The 20562-nt window shown below is 46.8% G+C and overlaps 1 protein-coding gene across 1 annotated transcript; it reads right to left on the bottom strand.

Moving 5' to 3' along the window:
• Nucleotides 1-10335: 10335 nt before the first annotated feature.
• Nucleotides 10336-15366, bottom strand: Ccl22 (C-C motif chemokine ligand 22). The gene is made up of 3 exons (XM_004670673.2): nucleotides 15294-15366; nucleotides 14022-14145; nucleotides 10336-10420 (listed from the first exon to the last, which is right to left on the bottom strand). The coding sequence occupies exons 1-3, from the start codon at nucleotides 15364-15366 to the stop codon at nucleotides 10336-10338; spliced, it is 282 nt and encodes a 93-aa protein (XP_004670730.2).
• Nucleotides 15367-20562: the final 5196 nt, after the last annotated feature.

Here is a 20562-nt window from a genome sequence, read left to right as displayed (position 1 = left end):
TTTAGGCTTTATCCCAGAGATGCAGGGATCAATAAATGTAATACATTATATAAATGGACTGAAGGACAAAAATCACATGATAATCTCGTAAGATGCAGAGAAAGCATTTGACGAAATCCAACATCCCTTCATGATAAAAGTCCTACAGAGACTGGGAATAGAAGTAACATATCTCAACATAATAAATGCTATTTATGACAAGGCTACAGCCAACATACTACTAAATGGGGAAAAACTGGGAGCTAAAATCAGGAACAAAACAAGGATGTCCACTGTCCCCACTTTTATTTAATATAGTACTGGAAGTCTTAGCCATAGCAATAAGGCAAGAAACACACATAAAAGGGATACACATTGGAAAGGAAGAGATCAGGTTATCATTATTTGCAGATGACATGATTCTATACATAAAGGACCCTAAAGACTCTACCAGCAAACTGTTAGAGCTGATAAACACCTATAGCCATGTAGCAGGATACAAAATAAACACACAGAAATCAGTAGCTTTCCTTTATGCTAACAACAAACACACATAGGATGAAATTAGAGAATCACTCCCATTCACAACTGCATCAAAAATAATAAAGTACCTTGGAATAAACCTAAAGGATCTCTACAATGAAAACTTAAAAACGCTCAAGTGAGAAATTCCAGTGGCATTCTTCAGGGACATGGAAAAAACAATCCAAAAATTCATTTGGAAGGCCCCCCCCCCAAAAAAAAAAATCTTGAATATCTAAAACAATACTGAGCAACAAAAATAAGGCTGGTGGTATCACCATACCTGATTTTAACCTATACTACAGAGCCATCATAACATAAACAGATTGGTACGAGCACAAAAGCAGGCATGTAGATCAATGGAACAGAATAGAGGACCCAGATGTAAGTCTGGGTAGCTATAGTCACCTGATCTTTGGTCTTTGACAAACATGCCAAAAATACTCATTGGAGAAAAGACGGCCTCTTCAGCAAAAGGTTCTGGGAAAACTGGATATGTATCTGTAGAAGGATGAAAATAGATCCTTTTCTCTCTCCATGAACAAGAATTAAGTCTCAAAGGGATTAAAGACCTTAATATCAGACCTGAAGCTCTGAAACTGCTGGAGAAAAAAGTAGGGGAAACCCTTCAACATATTGGTCTTGGAAAAGACTTTCTGAATACAACCCCAATTGCTCAGGCAATAAAACCACAGATTAACCGCTGGGACCTCGTGAAATTACAAAGATGTTTTACAGCAGAGGACACTGTGAATAAAGCAAAGAGGCAATCTACAGAAGGGGAAAAAAATCTTTGCCAGCTATACATGTCATAAAGGATTAATATCTAGGATATACAAAGAACTCAAAAAATTAAACACTAGGAAATCAAACAAGCCAATTAAAAAATGGGCTATGGAACCAAGTAGAGTTCTCAAAAGAAGATATACAGATGGTATATAAGCATCTAAAAAAAAATGTTCTAAATCCCTAGTCATCAGGGAAATGCAGATTAAAACTACGTTAAGACTCCATCTCACTCCTGTCAGATTGGCCACCATCATGAAAACAAGTGAGTATAAATGCTAGTGAGAATGCGGAAAAAGAGGAACCCTTCTACACTGTTGGTGGGAATGCAATGTGGTCCAGTCATTGTGGAAATCAGTGTGGAGGTTCCTAAGACAGCTAAAAATAGATCTACCATATGACCCAACTATAGCACTCCTAGGTATATATCCTAAGGACTCATCTCATTTCCTTAGAGATACTTGCTCAACCATGTTTATTGCTGCTCAATTCACAATAACTGGGAAATGGAACCAGCCTAGATGGCCTCAATGGATGATTGGATAATGAAGATATGGCACATTTATGCAATGGAGTTCTAAAGTGGTAAAGAAAAATGAAGTCAAGAAAATTTCAGGAAAGTGGATAGATCTGAAAAGGATTATACTAAGTGAGGTAGCCCAGGCCCAGAAAGCCAAATGTTGCATGTTCTCTCTTCTATAAGGATCCTAACTACAGATGTTTGGACTTCTGTGTGAGTAGGAAGAAAACTTAGTAGTAAAGGCCAGTAAGCTAGAAAAGAGATATAAAGGGAAGAGAAAGGAAGGGAAGGAGGAACTTAATAGGATGGTATTGTATATATGTAAGTAGAAGACTAGATTAACGGGGGTGAGGTCAGTGGAAGAGATTGACCAAAGGAAAGGTGGAGGGAGGGCTAATCAAAATCTAAGAGGATATAAATAAATCATATGGAAACCTACTTTTGTGGACAATGGAAAACTCAGGAGCTGTAGATTGTTAATAGAAATCTTTCAGTGCCAGGGATGGGATACCTTCCAGGGAGTTGTCAGCCAGGGAGGTCCCTGATGCCCCCAAAACATTACATGCCATTGCTGAGGCCCTTTGTTTCCCATCAGGAATAGATGGTAAGACCCTATTGCTGAAGACTCCACATACTTTGGCAGTGAGGCCACTAAGAAATCCTGCTGGAACTGAGCTGATAACCTCCTCTGTGTAGGCCAGCTGACAGAAAGCTGGAAGAAGCCATTCTGCATGCAGTTCAATGGGAGAGAGAGAAATCACTGGTGAAGATACTCAACAGTGGACACTGCAAGATTTATATTTGGCCAGCCAGGCCAAATGAGCCATTGGGTGCAATAGTGGCACATCTGTCATGTCGAAACTAACTCCTCTCTAATTGGACTGGAGGCCTGCTCCATGGAAGGTAATACATCCCTGATACTGAAAACCTAAAACAGGGGTAGTCATGAGCCCTAGGGGGTGTAACGTCTGCTGATATCTGGCTAAATGTATATATTATGCTTATCAAACTGCCCAGTAAGCAATCCTCTTAATGTTCATACTCATATATTAATGCTACTCTCACTTTTGGTAGAGAATCTTCTCTTTTCAGATGGCAGTGACCTTGGGATGACTCAGAAGACATCATGGTGCTGGGAAGAAGTGACAGGAGTGCTCAGCACTGCAATATCTCTATCACACCTTCCAAGGCTCGGGGTCAAATGCAGAAGAGTTGGCAGAAAGAACGTAAAAGCCAAAGGAAGGGTAGGACTCCTTACAACATGCTCCCCCCAGACACAAAATGGCCTGGATATCCATGACCTCACAGTTCCTGACACTACCTACACAAGACCATCATAATAGGAGGAAAAGAGCATGATGTTAAAATAAGAGACTGATTGAGAGGGGATATGATGGAGAATGGAGTTTCAAAGGGGAAAGTGGGGAGAGGGAGGGTATTATCAAGGGATATTGTTTACAATCATGGAAGTTGTTAATAAAAATAAATTAATGAAAAATAATAATGAAAATAAAATAAATAAATAAGATATTTTTATTTATTTGAGGGAAAGAGAGAGAATGGGCATGCCAGGGCCTCCTGCAGGAGGAACTCTAGCCCCGTGCACCACTTCGTGTGTCTGGCTTTATGTAGGGTACTGGGAAATTGAATCCAGGCAGTCAGGAGTGACTTAAACCACTAAATAATCTTTCCAGCCCCTCCCACCCCACCCCTCATTTTTCATGATTTTAATTTTTTCCTTAAATAAAACAATGAAGGAGGGAAAATGAAGCTCAAAGCATAGTAACAATTATTTTGGTAAGATAGCGACCAAAATTTAAAGCACAAGCTATGTGTCCAAATGTAGAAGGTATTAAGGAATAAACTATAATATCAATGGATGAGGGAGAAAACACCAAACACAAGATACAGTATGTCCAAACAACTTGAAATTATAATTTAAGGGTAAAGGCTGTAAAACTATGCTCAGTTTAAATAGAGAGTAAGTGTACGTTTTCCTGTTTCTCCTAAATAAAATCATAATTTACTATTCAATTATACCTCAAAGCTTTTCTCTCAGTACAAAGCAACCACTACATACATATAAAACACCTTACAGGGTGTGGTGGTTTGATTCAGGTGTCCCCCATAAACTTAGGTGTTCTGAATGCTAGGTTCCCAGCTGATGAATATTTGGGAATTAATGCCTCCTGGAGGAAGAGTATTGTTGGGGGTGGGCTTATGGGCTTTATAGCCAGTTTCCCCATGCCAGTGTTTGGCACACCCTCCTGTTGCTGTGGTCCACCTTCTGTTGGCCAGGGGGTGATGTCCACCCTCTGCTCATGCCATCGTTTTCCCCTGCCATCGTGAAGCTTCCCCTCGAGCCTGTAAGCCAAAATAAATCTCTTTTTCCCAGAAGCTGCTCTTGCTGGGTGATTTCTACCAGCAATGCGAACCGGACTGCAACACAGGGTCTTGCTGTGCAGCTCAAGCTGGCCGTGGTTCACGATCCTCCTGCTATAGCCTCCCAAGTGCTGGAACGACAGGCTTGTAGCACCACAACTGGCAATTCTTGCTTTTATCTCTTGAGTCACAACACTTGGGAGGCAGAGGCAGGAGGATCTGAAGTTCAAGGCCAGACTTGACTACATAGCAAGACTCCACAGGAGGTGAAATGAGCGAAGCTGTGGGAGGATGGAAAGTGAGCTAACATTGTGCCCCTCACTCATCCTCATCTCTTCTTCCTCCTGAAAACAAGTTTCCCACAGGGAAATTTTTGTTTATAGTAGCCCCCATCCACACCTGACTGCCCCCAAACTAATGTGTGATGAAATTCAACAGAGTAAGGAGCCATCAATTAACCTTGGAAATGGTACGTTTAAGCCATGATTGTTGTGACTGGGCTTGCCTTCCTGTTTATGTCCCATGTCTGCCCCTAACTGCTTCTGTGGAGGAGTTTCTGCACAAACAATGGTATAAAGTAGATAAAAATTCACTGGTGGTGGGGGGCGGGGGGAGTTCACAGTAAGCAAGACATGCCCTCTCACTGTGGTAAAGCACACATTGCATACAAGTTACCACTCTCAGTGTCTGCAGCGCTAAGTCAGTCACATGAAGCGTAGGAGTGTCATGTAGCCATGCCCAGCTTCCCACTGAAACCCGTGCAGCATTATGGCCTGTTCTCGCCAACTCCTGCCCCTGGTGATCGCCATTGTACTTGGTCTCAGATTTTCACTGCTCTTGGACTGTCTCGTGGCTGGAGATGCAGCTCAAGGGTAGCTGAGGCTGGCTTAGAACTACGAATCTTGCTGCCTCCACTTCCCAAAGTGCTGGGGCTACATGCATAGGTCACCACACCCACACTCTTATGGTCTTTTGTTTCATGTCCTATGAGTTAGAATTCCACCTAGCACCAATTTGTATTCCCTTGAGTTTTACTATAAGATGAGACGTGCCTAGCATGAGTGAGGTCCCTGGTTCAACTCCCTTGCCACTGACAAAAAGACAAACAACCCCTTTCCTACAAGTAGAAACATACAGTATGTATCTCCGTGACTGGCTTGTTTTATTTTACTTAGCATAATGACCTCAAGGTTCATCTAGATGGCAGTATGTGTTACAATTCCATTTATTTATTTGTTTATTTTTTTATGCGAGAATGAGTGTGGGCACAACAGGACTATAAATGAACTCCAAATCCATGTGCCACTTTGTGTATCTGGCTTTACATGGATAATGGGGAATTGAATCCAGGTCAACAGGCAAACGCATTTAACCACAGAGCCACCTTCCCTGCCTTCTACCTTCTTTTGAGAAGCTGGATAATATTCCATTCTAGGCACACTCATTTTGTTTTCCTACTGCTCTGTTGAAGGACATGGCTTGTTTCCATCTTTTAAAAAATCTATTATTAACAACATATTTTGTATGGATATATCATGTGTTGATCCGCTCTTTTCCCTCATTCCTGCCCCCATTCCACTGGAGACCCACCTTAGTGGGGTTGCAGGTATTTTCCATGGGGTTGTAGTTTATGTGTTGTGGGAACAGCAGTATATATATAATATAATATATTATATTGGGGGGAGTCAGTTGTATATGGGGGCATGATATCTCAACCTGTGGCTCTTACAATCTTTCTACTCCCTCTTTTGCAAAATTTCCTGAGCCATGGTGGGTGGGTTTTAACTCTACTCCAGTGATGAGCTCTTAGGAGCCTCTGGATCTCTGCTTTGGTAGGTGTTGAGTGTCCTCAGGGTCTGTCTCCTTCACCCTGGTGCTGATTGTCAGGTTCACCATGGAAGCAGCACTCTTGCTCATCTCCCCAGTTCCTCTGTGGTTTCAGCTTGTTTCTATTTTTTTTTTAAATATTTTTTTGAGAAAGAGAGAGAGAGAAACAGAGAGGAGAGAGAGAATAAACACACCAGGGCCTCTGTAAGTGAACTCCAGATACGTGTGCCATCTTGTTCATCTAGCTAACATGGGTACTAGGGAATCAAACCTTAAATTAACCAAACCTTAACTTAACTGGACCTTAACTTTAACTGCTAAGCCATCTCTGCAGTCCCTCCATCTTTTGGCTTTTGCAAGAATCATGCAATGAACATGCATGTAGGCATATCTCTTTGAGAGCCTGCTTTCAGTCTGTTTTGGCATATACTCACAAGTGGACTTGCTGGGTCATAGGGAAACTCCACATAGGTTTGGCAGAACTGTCACAGTGCTTTCAATGGCAGCTGCAACACTTTGGGTTCCCACCACCAGGGCACATGAGTTCCAGTTTCTCCACATCCTCACCAGCCCTTGTTACTTACTGTCTGGGTGTTTTGCTTGTCATAGCTGCTGTTTTCGTTTGTTTTTAATATTTGATTTTTTATTTGAGAGAAGGACAGGCAGATAGAGAGAATGAGCACACCAGGGGCTCTACCCACTGAAAACGAACTCCAGACGCATGCACCACCTTGTGCATCTGACTTACACAGGTCCTGGGGAATCGAACCTGAGTCTCTAGGCTTCACAGGCAAGCACCTTAACTGCTAAGCCATCTCTCCAGCCCATAGATGTTGGTGCTTCTATTTTTTCCCCTAAGTAGAGTCTCACTCTAGTCCAAGTTGACCTGGAATTCACTGTCATCCCAGGGTGGCCTTGAACTCATGGCAATCCTCCTACCTCTGCCTCCCAAGTGCTGGAATTAAATGTGTGTGCCACCATGCCTGGCTTTTAAAAAAATATTTTATTTTATTTATTTATTTGACAGAGAAAGAGGGAAAGAGAGAGAGAGAATGGGCATGCCAGGGCCTTCAGCCACTGCAAATGAACTCCAGATGCATGTGCCCCCTTGTGCATCTGACTAACGTGGGTCCTGGGGAATCAAACCTGGGTCCTTTGGCTTTGCAGACAAACTCCTTAACCGCTAAGCCATCCCCCCAGCCCCATGCCCAGCTTTTTTGTTTGTTTTAACTGTTGTTTTTAATGCCATACAATGGGTGGCAAGTTGACTCCTACAGCTCCATTGATGGGGTGCTGGCCGTCTTGTTACCTGCTTTCAGTCATGTGAATAACTTCTTTAGATAAAGGTCTACACAAATCCTTATTGGGATCTTCTTGTCTTATTGGATCCTCATACCTACATGCACTGATCTATATTTTTTCCCCTCACTTTTCACACAGGGAGAAATTGAGGCTCAGAGGGGCAGAGCACCTTTCTACACAATCCAGAAACACAAGTGTATCTGAATTCTGATTGGTGCCCTGCCCGAAGCTTCTTCCTGGCAAGTGCTCTGGGCATCCTGGAAATTCCAAGGAAGCAGACAAGAAAGGAGCAGGGAGGTAACAAGAGGCTCATGGCTGGTGCTTGCGCTAAGAAATGACTAAGAAATGATGAAGGCGCTGAGCAGAGTGGGTCCTTTTGGTTGTTCAGGTACCATGAGGTGTGTGTGGAACCCCAGGGAAGGGGTCTGGGGCCATGGGAAATTGAAGAGAGCCCAGGGGGGCCCAGCCCCAGGGAGCCAAATAATTCATGGTTCACTTCCTCTTCCTCCCATACATAAATAGCATGGCTATTTCCCAGCACCCCTAGCAGTCAAGATGTCATGACTTGAGTCTTGCCTGGTAGTAGAATAAGTATGCACCATTTTCCATCCTCTCCATTCTCTTCCCCTCTGAAGGGTTAATAGCCTTCCCTGAAAACTAAAGGGAACTAAAGAGTTAATAACTATCCCTAAAGCCCTTGGGCAATAAAGAAGCAACAGAGGCATTCAGCCTCATTAAGTTTGGTACATTTCCTGATTGATGTACTCCTCTTAGCCTAGATGGCCTTGAAGGGCTAGAGACCATCTGAGTCCTCCCTTAGACATTCCTGGCTGAAGAAACCTATTCTGAACAAGGACACAAACAGCTACAATTTTCTTATCACCTGCACCTGGTACAGCCTGCTTTGCTTAGGTTCCTCCTTGTAAACTTACACCCCAGCCTGGCTCAGTGCTTCAGCCTTCATCCCGTGGGAAGGCTGCTGCCCCTCACTGTTTCTCTCAATAAACAGTCTGTCTATAGAGATCAAAGTCCGGTGTTCTCTTTTGCTTTTCTCTTACACTTTCCTTACACCCTTCCAGGGAGGAATTCAGAGCCTGGAGAGGAAATTCAAAGCCATGATATGGAAAGGCTTGGGTCTCAGGATGAACACTTGGAAGGTTGCCTAAGGCTGGGGAATGCTGAATCCGACCATGTAGAAAGAAAATTCTTCCACTGAAGGAACATCCTGTTTTGGGTTCTAGACCTATGGATGAATGGGTTATCTTATCAATGGCCAGGCCAGGTGAGGGGAAGCTCGGACACCTATGCCTGAGCTGCCCTGTTGTCTACCTCTCTGGTCTCGTGTCCACTCATGGGGTGACCTTGGGTGAGTCACCTCATATTTCAATGTCAAACCTTCCCTATGAGGCATGGGCCATCGTACCCTGTGCCCCATCACCAATAGACCACAAACACCAAGGAACCAAGGCACATGCTGTCTAAGAGGATTTATTTTTCCCAAAGGCCAGAAAGACAAGGGCAGGGCAGGAGGGAGGGGGTGGTCCCTGCACACCTGAGGCTGCTGTGCATAGGCAGTGGATAGGTTACCGCTCTCAGTGCCTGAAGCAGGCAGATGACATGAGCCCTGGACACAGAGCTGCGTGGCTGGCACAGTACTAGTCCCCACGCTTAGGACCCGAGTGCTCTGCAGCCCCACTTCATCCGTCAGCCAAGGCGGAGCAGGGAAAGCTCTCCTCAGGGTCATGGTGCCAGCCACACCACTCAGCTGGGCCAGCTCCCTTTCGAAGGAACAAGCACGTGTCATGTTTATTTCCTCTTCCTGGGACACTGCTATCCCGAGGGAGGCACAGGAAAGCCCCAAATTCCAGGTCATTCATTGCCTGGCCCCAGAACCATCTCTAGCAAAGTCTCTTCACTTAACTGCCTCATCCATCCCAACTACCCCTCCACAACCTCTGGAGTCAGCAATCTATCACCCCTTGTCCTCTCCCCGCAGGTCCGAAAATTCTGCCATTCATTCATGACCTCTTAAGTTGTTCTCCTCTTCTTTATAAATATAACTGGAAGTTATAATATGAATCCATGGTAGTCACTGACACCATAGTGTGAATTTGATTATTAGCTATTCAGGGAAGAAGGCAGGGGAAGTGGGATGGGATAGACTCTAAAGAGGTCAGGCATGAGCAGTAGAGTCAGAGATCCACTAAAAATCTGAGGGAAGAAAAAGCAAAATGACCCTACACAAGTTTAAAGTGAGGCTGGGGAGTGCTTCTGGGGGAATATGAGAAGTCAAATTCAGCTGGCCCCTTTCTGGTGGCCCTGAGCGTATGTGTTGATGGGAACTGCCCGCAACAAGGGGCAGGGGAGACGCAGTTTTTATTGACGAAGGCTGCAGCTCCTTTCTGAACACTGATTCCGGGCCAGGCCCCGTACTCCCTGCTGTGCACTGGAGGCCAGGAGACAGGAACAGCTCCTATGGGAACCTTGGTCTAACCCGTGGGCTGGAGGATGTGCCCTCAAACCTAACAATTCTGAGCAGACTGTGTTCAGGTCCGCAAGAACTCACAGGGGACCAGGGAAGTCTGAGGAGCAAAACTCCATGGCTATCTTCTTGGGTTGTGCAAAGTCTTGGACAGCAGGGGACACTGGGCATAAACAGGTGGCAGGAACCTTGCTGGGAGTGGAACCGCGTGGCATAGGCTTGGTATCTGGGAAGCTTCACAACATGCAGGGAGAGATGTGGCAAGGAGGACAGGGAGGGCACCCAGATCTGCAGGGCCAGGCACTAAGCCAGGGGCTCTGACCTGACTTAGAGGAGTGGAAGCCTGGGAAGGGCTGGCTGCAATGAGCATCCTCGGGCTGCAGACTGGAGGGGCCTGAGGGGAGGTGGGAGTATCAGGCGGCCTGGCAGATTGGCAGCCGTAGGAAGGGAGGGGAGCAAAGGCTGGCGAGCAGCTGTCAGGGTGGAGAGGTAGAGCTTGCTGAGCCGCTGCAAAGTGGCCATGATGATCAGGGGTTCATCCTCCCAGCTTCTTCACTATCCTCTTCACCCAGGGAAGCCTGGGATCAGCACAAATCTCCCAGTTCCTGAGGGTCTGCAAACTGGAGGAGGGAGGAGACATCAGGGAACTGGTTAGCAGCCAGGATGTCACACACTCTCTAGGAGCATAGCATTCATATGCCACCTGCTAATACAGGGCTCAGCGATTGTGAGTCACCTGATATATGTGGGAGAGCCTGCTAGCGGCTCAAAATTAAGCAGTCGCTTACTGCATACCGACCATATTTAGTACAGGGAAAAAGAGAAGGTAAGTAGTAAGGACATTCAGAACCTGCCCCCACTCCTCAGCGTGAGGTGTGAATGCTCCGTCAGGCCATGGAAGTGAGTCCCCGAGAGTCTCATAATGTCAATGGCATTGCCTTAGGGAAGAGTGTACTGTCTAGTGTTCAAAAGAGTGGACTTTGGAGCTGGTCTGTACAGACTTAAATTCTAACTCTGCCAACTGTTAGCAAGTCACTTGAACTTTTTTGTGCTTTGTTTCTATTATCTATAAAATGGATATGGCAGTCCTGTCCAACTGCACAGGACTTTATGAAACTATGATGTGTCAATACATACTGAAGGGCTCCAAAATAACTAAAAGTAAGTAAATAAATTCTACTTGGGTATGATGGCACACATCTATAATCCCATCAGCTGGGAGGTGGGAGCAGGAGGATCAGAAGTTCAAGGTCATCTTTAGCTATATAAGGAGTTCAATGAGGAAATGACCATTTGGGTTTCCAGAAAGCATCATATCTACGTTGAACAAGACTGAATGGACTGATAGGACTTCTGTGATTGTGGAAAGATGGAATGTAGATTCAGAGCCGGTTTATCTTGAGCTATCTTTAGCCCCTTGCTAGTCATGTATTATCTGCCTCTGTGTCTGACTTAACATCCTTGTGACTATCAGGTAGACAGGTGAAACCATTTTGAATATACTGTCTACCAGTTTCTACCAACACAGAGACTAAGACTGTCATCAGATAGCATCTGAAGTCTATAGCAGAGATTGGCCACTTGGTTGTAACTTGCTACCTGATGTCTCCATTAATTGAAAAGTGCTGGCTTATGATCTGATGCTCTGTAACTATAAAAACTTCATGAAATTGCTAATGTACTGGAACATGAAATTTGGGATAACCTAAATCTGTGTTTCTGGACCATGATCATTCATGGTTGGCTCCAAAATAAACTATCATTCCCTTTGAAGAAAAAAAAAGGAGTTCAAGCACAACCTGAGCTATATGAGACCCTGTCTCAAAAGTAACAACAAAAATACTATTAAGAGCCTGATGTGGTGGCTGATACCTTTAATCCCAGCACTCAGAAGGCCAAGGTAGGAGGATCACTGTGAGTTCAAAGCCACCTTGAAACTACATAGTGAATTCCAGGTCAACCTGGGCTAGAGTGAAATACTACCTCGAAAAAACAAAATAAATAAATCTATTATGTAGTACAGTGCATAGCAGGCAGGCATGATATAATACTACCAGGATCTGGCCTGAACCTTTTTCCTTGATTTTTAAAAATCTTGCAACAACCCTGTGCCACCCTGTTATTTATTCTGTCCATTTTATAGCTGTAGAACCTGAGAACCACAGAGGTAAAGCAACTTGCCCATGTGTGAGAAGGGATAAGATGGGCTCTGCATGCTGGGAAGCCAGGTTCTCATGGGGTGGTACCTTTGGGGGCCATCCTGGAGCACCAGGTGGAGAGGTGGGGCATGGCTCAGGGTCACCTAACAAAAAGTGATGCCTAAAGCTCTTACAGCCCACTCCAGCTGTGGTTTCCAAGAGTGGGTCCAGGCTGGTTGATGGTAGCAGCCAGGACTGCAGGCCTGCCTCCCAAGAGCTCACTCAGAGCTGCAAGGTCTGCGCTCCCCTCACTCGCTGGCTGGTTCCTGCTCCACGGAGCACCAATGAGCAGGAAGCTTGAAGTGGGTTTTGTGGACAGCCTGCATGAGGCTCAGCCCCTCCTTGTGCCGCATCTCCCCGGCTGCCAAGCCATATTCCTTCTAGCATCTCTTCTGTATCTTGGGTGCTATATTTGACTGTGCACCCACTGCATTCCAGGCCTGAGCTTTGCACCTTCCACTTGGTATTGCCCTGTGATGTTCAAGAGACCCTTAGCTTTGGTGCCATCCCCTCACTGGCAGAATGCACCTGCTGCCCAGTGCTGTTTTCTGCTAAATGGCTTCATGCCCCTAAAGTGCACATGGCAGTGCCTCATGCTCAGCCAGCATGATCTCTCTGTGCTTGGTAAACATGGGATATGGCCCTCACTGTAGCGATGGGAAACTGAGCCTCAGAGTTGAAGTAACCAGACCCTGGGAGGGCTTCCTGCCCTGTCCTTTGTCATCCACACACAGACCTCACTAAGAAATGGAGCCAGCTGTCTGGAAGAGGAAGGCTGGTGAGGGTGAGGATGGAGCCCAGAAGAAGTCATGACCCCCCAAATCCAACAACCCAGTGGGTAACATGACAGGCAGCAGATTCTGAGGGGCTGGAAGAATCCAGGAGACTACCATAGAAAGAGGCAGCCAGGAGAGAAGCTAAAGATAAGATAAAGGGCTGGACAGGTGGCTTAGCCTTTGAGGCACTTGCCTGCAAAGTCAAAGGACCAAGTTTTGATTTCCCAGGACCCATGTAAAGCCAGATGCACAAGGTGGCACAGGTGTCTGGAGGTTGTTTACAGTGTCTAAAGGCCCTGGTGCGCCCATTCTGCCTACATCCTCCTCCTTCTCTCTCTTTCTCTCTCACTGTTTAATAAATGAATAACAACAAAATCTTAAAAAAAAAAAAAAAAAGAATCTTAAGAGAAAGCCCCCGCCAAAGCAATAGGAGTCCTGGATCTAGCCCAGGCAACCTGGCTGGTCCCATTGTTTTTGCTGAGCTTGTGTTCCTCTCATTTTACTGAGCCTAGGTCCTCTTCCTTTTGCTGAACCTGAGTCCCATCTATGAACTTAGGAGCTGATAGAACCTCCTTGTAGCATTACTGCCAGGATTGATTGGATCTCACAGGTAATGCTCAGAACAGCCTGGTATGTAGGTATCCTTCACACTAAACATTTTATTTATTTATTTGAGAAAGAGGGAGGCAGATAGAAAGAATGGGCATGCCAGGGCCTCTAGCCACTGCAAAGGAAGTCCAGATGCATGTACCACCCTGTGCATCTGGTTTATGTGGGTCCTGGGGAAAATCAAACCTGGGTCCTTTGGCTTGGCAGGCAATGGCCTTGACCACTAAACCATCTCTCCAGCTTCCTTGCTCTGAATGTTAACCCTCTGATCAAAATGGACTTCCCTGAAGAATTCTGGAGGACTAGGAGGACCCAAGATGCCCTCTGTAGGAAGGGGCTCTGCCTGTGCCCCCTGCACCAACACTGCTCTGTCCCACCAACAGTCTGTGGCTGAGCATCGCCAACATGGTCGTACCCAGCCAGGGCAGCAACCTGTACAGTCAGCTGTGCATCCTCGGGCCTAGCATACAATAGATTTCTGACAACATTTTTTGAATGACCCCATCATTTGGAATTTGGTGTACCCACACCAGCTGAGCCATCCCTTCTAGCCAAGCCGCCAAAGCCAGGTGTCTTCCTCCCAGCCTTGGACCACACCTGTCAGGCCCACCCTCCGGTGGCCCCAACGCCCTACTTACACAACACCAGGCTTGCGGCAGAAGGTGGAGGTCCAGTAGAAGCCCTTCACCACGCGCAGTGGCAGGGGTTGACGGATGTAGTCCCGGCAGCAGATGCTGTCCTCCATGTTGGTGCCATAAGGACCTTGGAGAGGGAAGCCCAGAGGACGCAAGCAGAAGCCCTGAGCGGTCGGCCTTAGCTCCAACCCCTGAGCACAGGCCGAGTAGGCTCTAGGGAAGAGATCTTGTTCCTGTGTGGGAGAATCTAGCCTGGGGGCCCATGAGCTGCTACTCAGAGCCCAGCGTCTTCACTCTGGGACAGGAAGTGTATTCAAAACCCTTGAGCGCCAGTAGCTTCTAGATGGGTTCCGACGCCTGGGAGCCAGAAGGAGCCTCAGAAGCTCATGCTTCTGGGCAGTCTGCGGATCAGCAGTGCCAGCTTGCCAGGGAGCTCGCTGGAGATGCCCAGGCCCTGCTCTGGACTGGCCAAGCCCACGTGCATGCTACATAGCACTGGAGACATCTGCCCCTACTTGGTGCCTTGGAGAGTCCAGATAGGAAGACACACATGTCCCAGGTCACACAGTGAGACTGCGACACAGCCCAAGACCAAGGCTAAAGACAGGGCAGTCGCACAGACCTGGGTTAAATCCCACTCTGCCTCCAGTTGCCAGGCTACCTTAGCCAAGTGATTTGACACCTCTGAGGCCTATGGGGAGATAGTAGTACCAACGCCACAGGGCTTTACCTCTGGGAGGCTCTCAGGAAATTAGATCCCGTGAGCAGCAGAAAATCATGGCCACCTCACTCCACGTCAGTGTCCTTTCCCTGCCTAACACAGAGCAGGGGAATTTACAGTGCGGTGGGGAAGATGGGTTGGAACCCCACACACACACCATGCTAATTACAGGTTCCAGAGCAAATCTGGGGTGCTGGAAGGGCACACCCACTTTCCAAACAAGGACCCCTTAGCACAGCTCTCTGACTTCACTCCACTCGAGCCTGACCCTTCAGGAGCTGTGCAATCTATCTCTAGGAACCCCACGTTTGAGACATTTGGAGAAGGAGATCACCAAACCTTACCCACTACAACCCCTGCCCTGCTGAGACAGATCCCAAAAGCTAAATCTCTGAGACTACCCATTTTACAGATGTGCACATGAAGGTCCAAAGAAGTACCAGAGCTAGCCCAAAGCCAAAGAGCTCATGACAGCCTGGAATCTCTGCTTTTAGTCCAGGGATCTTTCCAGAAAAGGACACCACAGTGCCCACCTTTCTACTTCCCATTCTTACCTGACTCCGTTTCCTGAAGCACTGCAGAAAGAAGGATGAAGGCCACCAGGAGTGAGGCTTGCAGGCTGGCCATGCTGCACCTGTCACCTCCAGGCATCTAATGGGCAGAGGACAGGAAGGTCTGGTACTTAAGCATTCCCTCCACCCACCAGTTTAGATGGCTTAGTCACCAGTGAGCCTCTGACATTCGTGTTCTGAAAGGAGAAGTCCTCACTTCCCCTGATCGAGGGTCCGAAGGCGGGGAACCACTCGTAGGGGACTGCCACCCTGTGAACTCTGGGTCTCCAGAGACTTGTGAAATCCCCTTAGCCATATTCCCCAGGGGCTGCTTGCTAGCCATGTCACTGAGGGATCTTGGGGAAAGGCTTCTCTGAGTGGATACTGGGAGGTAGGGGCACAGTCTGTCTACCTCAGTGGCTGCTTACACACCAAGTATGAACACAGATAAAATCTTGCTTGCAGTTGAGGCTCGCCTTGGACCTTGAAAGCTGGCATCAGAGTCTCTTTGAAAGGAAGGAAGCCCATGAGCCACAAGGTCAGGCTCTTGGCCCCATCACCAGCCTCTTCTGGGGCATTTAGATGTCCCCAACCTGGCCCAGGTCCATAGCCACTCATCAGCTTATGCAGAACCTCCACCAGTGCCTCTGTCTTCATGTTTTCTAGAGTTCCCATCAAACTCCACACCCCACTGATTCTACTTCCTTACCTCAGGCTTGGACACTGGCACAATCCCCATAACCAGAGTGGGCAGTACAGAAGCCATGCCCCGCTCTCCTCCTTTGAAACCCTGCTGCGGCTCCCCATTCATCTTACAGCACTGCACAGGCATTCGGGCATCCTTTCCAGACATGTGCCCTGACGTCTCCGGCCTCCAGGGACCACACCACATACTCCCAGTTCCTCAAAGAAGTCTGCATCCTGACCTGGCTACCAATTCAACTTTCCACTTCTCCGTCACAGAAACTCCTACTTAGGCATCAAAAAAACTCTTCAAAATGTCACCTCTTCCATAAGATGTCACACTCCGAGACTGACCTGCAATGTGATCCCGAAGAAAAACATAGCATCAGGGTTTCTTCTTTCAAGCTCCTCTCAAGCAAAGATGGCTCATCTCTCTTTTTCTTTTTCTCCATTTTCCCAGAGCCTGCTGAAAAATTGGCATACTGTGGGAGAACACAGAAACAGAGAAGGAAACTGAGGCTTGGAGCAAGGTGGGGGGGAATGTCCCCAAAGCTACTGAGGATTTCACTTGTAAGGGACACAGGCACTCATGTATATACTCACTCAACACATGGTAACAGGACAGCCTCCTAAAAATGCTCTTAGCCAGAGGTGGGTATTTAGTTCAGTTGGTAGAGTGCTTGCCTAGCATGCACCAGGCTCTGGGCTCCAACCCCAGGCCCACATAGACCTGGTGTGGTGATGCATACTCATGATCCAAGCACGCAGAAGGTAGAAGCAGGAGGTCGGCTCAAGGTCATTCTCAGTCACATAGTGACTTGCAGGGCAGCCTGGGCTACCTTCTGAAAGAAACATAGCCACTGGGCTGGAGGGATGGCTTAGCGGTTAAGGCACTTGCCTGCAGAGCCAAGGACCCAGGTTTGATTCCTCAGGACCCACTTAAGTCAGATGCACAAGGTGATGCACATGTCTGTAGTTTATTTACAGTGAAGGCCCTTGTGCCCCCATTTTCTTTCTCTCTCTCTGTCTCTCTCTGTGCTCCTCCCTTTCCCTCCCTCCATCTATCTGTCTATCATCTATCTATTTATCTATCTAACTATCATCTATCTGCTGCTCTCTCTCAAATAAATAAATAAATATATATATGTGTATATATATATTTACTTACATACATACATACATACATACATACATAGTGGACGTAGTGGCACATGCAGGTATGATTAAGTTAAGGAGTTTTATTTTTGTTTATTTATTTTCAGTGTGTGTGTGTGTGTGTGTGTGTGTGTGTGTCCATGTGTATGTGAGTGCAGACACACACATACCACAACACACCTGTGGAAACTGGAGGATGACTTTGGGATTGACCTTCACCTTTCTGCCTCTTTGAGGCAGGGTTTCCCTCTCTGAATCTTACTCTGCTGCTGTTTTTTGCTGCTCTCGCCTGCCATGAGCATCTGGGAAAGTCTCCTTTCTTTCCTCCCATCTTGTTTTTGCCTTTTTGTTCTATCAACATAGTCCTGCCCATGTGGCCTTGTCCACGTAGTCCTATCCACAGACCCCTGGCCACACCTTGATTAGTCCAGTGAGACTTTCTTCACACACCTGACTTACTGAGCCACACAGTCATATATCTGTGGTGTTCTTGTCGTTGTGTTTTAAGTCACTGCATTCGTGGTCATGGGTTAAAGCAGCCTGGTGCTGCCAGGAGCTGGGGTTCTGCCAGTTCTGGATAGCAAGTCAAGGTACCTCATTCATGGCACTTGCTTTAGAGACAGACAGCAGGCAGACAACGGCCAAACAAGGGAACACTGGGCTGAGATGAGTGCAGGGACAGTAAATGATTCAAGGAAGGACAGAAGGATGTGGGAAGCAGCTGCAGGAAGGGAAGTCAGAGAAGGCTGCAGAATGCATGGCTGTCAGTGGGTTGAAGTCAGGATGACAGGAAGGAGGCTGCCAGCGAGGAGATGGCAAGTGCCAAAGCCCTGGCAGGAGGAGGAGCTGGCAGACAGGGTAGGCAGGTGGCCAAGAGCCTTATCTCAGAGGATGTCTTATCCTCAGGTGTTACCCAAGGCCATCAGTCTGAGTCCATGGCTGTGAAGTCCTGTTAGGCGGGACCGTGCTCAGAGCAAAGGACCTAACATGATGGCCATGCCCTCCAAAACCCTATCACCCACATTCCTGAGCATGATCAGGACCAGCAGTTTCAAGACTCCCCTGCCGGCCAACGGCTGCCCCCTACCTAGTTGGAACTTTATAAAGAGACCTTTGCTTTCCCGCATCCTTGAAATAGTTACTTTCCTCAGCCTGCCCTTGGTTTGTGGCCAACATGTCATCTCCCTCCGCCCTCCCCTTTGAAAGACTTACACCTTAGGTCCCGGGTGCAACTTCTCTGGCCTCATATCTTAGGACCAGTGAACCTCGTCCGAGAGCTATGCCAATCAACCTGAACCAGCTTTACTGATCTGATCTGATCTGGTTCCTCGCATCCATCAAGCCTTTCATAGTAAGATCCACAGAGGCCAAAGTGGGATGGGATTGCCAGTGTTTAATAACAGTCTCAGGGTGTTTGCTTGTTTTGAAGGGTTTTTTGAGCACAGGGTCTCACTATGTAGCCCAGGCAGGCTGGAAACTCACTTTGTACTGTAAATCTCCTGCCTTCGCCTCCCAAGTGGCATTACAGGCATGGACTACCCTACCAGCTCCATAGCCTCAGTTTTGCGAGCTACAAAGATGTAGAGATGAATGGTGGCGATGGTTGCATAAACATTTGAGCATGTACACTCCACTTAAAAATGGTTCCATTCTGCGTGAGAAGGAAAATACTTAGTAGCAGAGGCCAGTAAGTTAACAAGGAGACATAAAGAAAGGGAAGAGAAAGGAAGGGAGGACGGTACTTAATAGGTTGATATTGTATATATGTAAGTACAATGATTGTTATGGGGAGGTAATATGATGGAGAATGGAATTTCAAAGGAGAAAGTGGGAGGGGAGGGAGGGAATTAACGTGGGATTTTTTTTATAATCATGGAAAATGCTAATAAAAATTTTTAAAAAATACAAAAAAAATTTTAAATACAGAAAAAATATATAGATACATTAAAAAAAAATGATTCCAGCCATGGTGGTGCACGCCTTTAATCCCAGCACTTGGGAGGCAGAGGTAGGAGGATCGCCATGAGTTCGAGGCCACCCTGAGACTACATAGTGAATTCCAGGAGAGCCTGAGCTAGAGTGAAACCCTACCTCAAAAAAACCAAAAAAAAAAAAAGGTTCCAAATATGGGTCATCATAATATTTTACCAATGAAAAACCTGTTCCATCTTCTCCAAGTCAAATCCAGCCTCTAGTACTGATTTCAAGTTATACACACACACACACACACACACACACACACACACACACACACACGGTGGTTTGAGTGAACTGTCCCCCAGAAACTAATGTGTCCTGATGCTTGGTCCCTAGCTGGTGGCAGTTTGGGAGATGGACCCTTGCAAGTGTGTTGTTGGGAGCAGGCTTAGGGGTTGTATAGCCAGCTCCTTCTTGCCAGAGATTGGCTCACTCTCCTGCTGCTGTTTTCTGCCTTCTATTGGTAAGGAAGTGATGTCTGGTCTCAGCTCATGCCATGCTTTCCCCTGCCAAAAGGAAGCTTCCCCTCAAGACCATAAACCAAAGTAAGCCTTTTCTGCCCATCAGCTACGTTTGATGTGGTGCTTTGTTCCAGCAACGTCAAGGTAACTATTACACCACAGGAGCAGATGAGGTGACAGACACCTATACCCTTGCTTACTCTAGAGTCTTCAGCAGGAGGACTGCTCAGGCCCAGGAAGTCAAGGCCAGTTGACCAGCATAGTGAAGTAAAATAATAGAAGGGAGCTGGAGTGATTTCTCAGTGGTTAAGTGCATTTCCTGTGCAAGTACAAAGGCCTGATGGGGTCCAAGACTGCATCTGTAACCTCAGTCATGTGGGGAGAAGAGACCAGAGAATTACTGCAAACCCCAGAATCCATGAGACTCATTTGCAAGAAACATTGGCACTGAGTCATGGAGAACATCTGAAGTTCTTTTCTGGCCACCACAAGTGAACCCACAACCCCTCTGCACACACGGTACACACACACACCACAGCACACACACAACCCAGGACACACACACAACCCAGGACACATACACACACCATCACATACACACACAGTCCAGACACAGTGCACACACACACCAGCACACACAGTACACACACACACACCACAGCACACACAGTACAATGGAACCCACTGAGTCCCAGGAACCAGCCTAGGAAATGCTGCCTGTTAGGCTGGTAAGAACCAGGATTCATTTCGGCAGACCTGCCATGATTTTGGCAGAAAGGGAGATTGATCACCCCCTAGAGTGACCCAAGTAATCCCATAGTGTAAGAGATGAGATGAAACCCCAACTCTAAAGCCCTGAGTATCGAGTTGAAGATGGTGTGTGAATATGAATAAATGAACAACTGAGCTGAGTGTGGCCAGTCTGTGGTGATTCTCATATGGCTATCGTGGCTCAAGAGGGATCCTGGCTTTGGGGTTTATACAATCCCACCAAT

The sequence above is a fragment of the Jaculus jaculus genome, chromosome 1 (assembly GCF_020740685.1).
Source record: "Jaculus jaculus isolate mJacJac1 chromosome 1, mJacJac1.mat.Y.cur, whole genome shotgun sequence".
NCBI lineage: Eukaryota > Metazoa > Chordata > Mammalia > Rodentia > Dipodidae > Jaculus > Jaculus jaculus.
This window is presented reverse-complemented; position numbering and strand designations above follow the sequence as displayed.